This window comes from Mus pahari, chromosome 2, assembly GCF_900095145.1.
Source record: "Mus pahari chromosome 2, PAHARI_EIJ_v1.1, whole genome shotgun sequence".
NCBI lineage: Eukaryota > Metazoa > Chordata > Mammalia > Rodentia > Muridae > Mus > Mus pahari.
The window spans coordinates 85,350,542-85,353,877 of NC_034591.1; the positions used below are offsets into that span (position 1 = coordinate 85,350,542).

The 3,336-nt window shown below is 39.5% G+C and overlaps 1 protein-coding gene across 1 annotated transcript in view; it reads right to left on the minus strand.

The window, feature by feature from the left end:
• Nucleotides 1–527: 527 nt before the first annotated feature.
• Il23r (interleukin 23 receptor) overlaps nucleotides 528–3,336 on the minus strand; it is a 73,007-nt gene continuing 70,198 nt past the window's right edge. The window contains exons 10-11 of the mRNA XM_021191222.1: nucleotides 3,174–3,264; nucleotides 528–1,166 (exon numbers count right to left, since the gene is read on the minus strand). Coding sequence (XP_021046881.1) covers nucleotides 528–1,166; nucleotides 3,174–3,264 — 730 coding nt within the window. The remainder of the gene's footprint in view (nucleotides 1,167–3,173; nucleotides 3,265–3,336) is intronic.

Consider the following 3,336-nt stretch of genomic DNA (forward strand, 5'->3'; position numbering starts at 1 on the left):
AGTTTGGTTTTAGGTCTTACCTATTCAGGAGAACTTTAAGTATTAGATGAAAATTAAACGTGTTTCTGCCTTTGCAAGGAAATATTCATGTTTTGATTTTAAAGACCCATTTTCTACATTTCACTACTATATTTTTTGCACTATTTATTCTTTGTACAAACTGAGCTGTACTGTACAATTTAATGACAGAAGTAGGGAAGAAATAGTCCTGGTGGCATACACCTTTAATCCTAGCACTTGGGAAGAAGCGGCAGGAAAACCAGGAGTTCAGCCATCCTCAACTATACAGTGAGTTGGTCAAGTTGGCTTTGTGACCCCCTGTCTCAAGTGGGAATATTAACATGAGATGAAAACAAACAAATGAGCGAACAAGCAAACAAGCACAGCCTCATTGTTTTGTTTTGTTTTGTTTTGCCAGTGAAGTAAGTCCCATCCTGGAGTCATGGCAGTGCAATTACACCTCTTTTGAGGGAAGCTTTGGCTTGCAGTGGAAAGGCAGCTTCTCACATTGACTTTGATGGCATAATCTACTTTTGCAAGAGTGAAATCCTACTGAAATGGCTTTCCAAAACGTTCTGTGGAAAGTAAGAATTACTAGACGGCAAGTCTTCATGTCTGATTGCCAAACAGGAGACAAATTCATCAGACAGCAGAGTCTGCGCTGGGATAGTTTCACTGGGTGAGTCACTTTGCAAAATCATGCTGGTTTCCTCCTGTCTTGAGTTTTGTATGTCAAGAGAATTGAATTCTCCTTGATTTAAAACAAGGCTCAATTCATCAAGAATTAGTGTTTTGCTTAGTAAAGCCATACTTGAAGCAGAAAATTGGAAGTTGGGATACATTTTCAATCTGGCAAAGTGGTCATCTGTGGCCTCAAGGGATGTAGGGTCTCTTTCATCTCTGTTAATGAAATGGTTTCCTCCAGGAGGAACATTTGAAACCTGGGGTTTGTATCCAGTGTTGAGATCAGGAATATACACAACAGAAGAACTGGTAGACAGTGTAGTTAGAGGACAGTCTCTTGTCTCAAGAAGTCCTGTGAGCCTTTCTTCTTTGTAATCTGTGGGTTTGTGTTCCAGGGGAGAGATTTCACTTATCTCTGTAAGGACAGGATCCACATACAGGGCCTGCTCACTGGCATTATCATTCTCAAATACACCTTTTTCCTAAGAGGGAAAAACATTAATTCATTTTACAGGCAGCCCACTACCACCAAAACCCCCAAAATTATTTAAAAGAATTGACTGGATAATTGAGTTGGGGCTGAAACTTTCCCCAATTTTCGTTTCCTTTTCCGTTTATCTGAGTGTTTATCTCCTGGATGATTTCTTCCTTCTGTCTTTTTGTAGGTCTCCCAAAAAGAGAATTAAGAATAATCCATGTCTTAAGTATATTTCTTGGTTAACCTCCACCTTTTTTTTTTTTAAGTTTTAGATTTTTTTATTTGTTTATTTTTATTTTATCCTGAGAATCCTTCATTCAAATGATGTGCATCTAGGCTACATTGACTCATGTGTTGACTAGTTTTATGTCAATTTGATCCAAGCTAGAGTTATTTTGGAAGATGAGTGAGACAATATAGCCACAGATTGGCCTGCGGGCAAGTCTGTGGTGCATTTTCTTGATGATGATTGATGTGGGAGAGACTAGATCATTGTAGGCAGTGCTACCCATGAGCTGGTTGGTAGTCCTGGGTATGTAAGAAAGCACACTAAACAGGTCATGGAAAGCAAGCCAGTAAGCAGCACTCATCCATGGCTTCTGCATCAGTTCCTGCCTCAATATTTTGCCCTTCCTTCCCTGGGTGATAGATGGCCAGCTATAAGATGGTCTCTTTCCTCCTCAAGTTGGTTTTAGTCAGTGTTTATTCACAGCAATAGACAGCTAACTAAGGCAGTGGGCTCACCCAACTTTAAGCAGAGCCCAAGTTTGTCTGCCCAAGCTAAAAATCAAAATATAACTCAAATATAAAATTGTTAGGATAGGTGGTAGAGTACTTTAATTGACAAACTGATAGCCTAGATGTTAATTATATATCACACTACATAGTTTGCATAGTTGCTATGGTTATGCTCAATTTATATCTGAAAAAGGAGCCTTTTAATTGGACAGAAAGGTGGAAATGTTGTGGGTTATCTTGGTGCTGTTTGTATTTTGATGTTAATTCAGCTTCATTAAGAGGTGCTGGCCCTGAAGAGGAATAGATCACATACTCAGGTGTTCTCCCTTGGCCTTCTCCCCTTTCTAATTGGTCAAATAAAGGTGGAAACCAATGATTGGGCAATGGAAGGGAAAGGTGGGTCTCAGAGAGGGAGGAGGACGAGGAGGAGTGAGGGGAAGAGGAGGTGGAAGGAGGATGGAGCAGAACCACATGGCCTGGAGAAGCTGCAAATAGCAAGGGGTCTCATAGCTGGGGAATAGATTAGTACAGTGATAGTTCTGTATAATCTAGGCATATAGTTTATAAATATAATAACTGGGTTGTGATTTTTTTTATATAGGCTAATTGGGATAAGAAGTTAACACAACAGTCCCTTCAGTACTTGAGTTCACATCACCCTCCTTCCCAGAATATTTTTTTCTCTTGAGAAAGTTCTCATCTTTCCATATTTTCTCTCTGCTTTGTAGCTGTCAAAGCTTTTCCCAACTGCCTAGCATCCCTAGGCTATCCTGTGAACTCCTCTTTTCCTGGAAAAAAATATGATACATATATACATACACATAGTCTGATGACCAGACTGAACTCTTATTGGTCCTAAGTGATTTTTTTAGTTATGGATATTTTGTTGTTGTTTATTGCTTATTTATAGATTTATTTATTTTATATGTATGAATGTTTTGCTTGCATATATGTGTGTTCATTATGTGTGTATATGGTACAGTGGAGGTCAGAAAAGGGCACTGAATCCTCTGGAACTGGAGTTATGGATGGTTATGGGCCACCATGACAGTTCTAGGAATGGAGCCTTACTCCTCTGCAAGAGCAACAGGTATTCTTAACCACTGCACTGCCTCTCCAGCCCCTGCTTATTTGTCTGACAAAGTCTCATTATATAGCTCTGGTTGGCCTTGAAATCATCCTCCTCCTGCTTCAGCCTTCCCTATGCTAGTTTTATTGGCATACCCCATCACACTGGACACCAATCAGTTTCTGTTTGGTGCTGTTTGATTACCTGTAATAATTTTGCAACACTGCTATTTTCCATATTAGGAATATCTTCATAAAGCCATTTTGGGATCATCAGTAAGACTTTTCTTTTAATTCTAGAAAACAAAAAGATACATTAGAAGCAGCTCCTTCCTTCCTTCCTTCCTTCCTTCCTTCCTTCCTTCCTT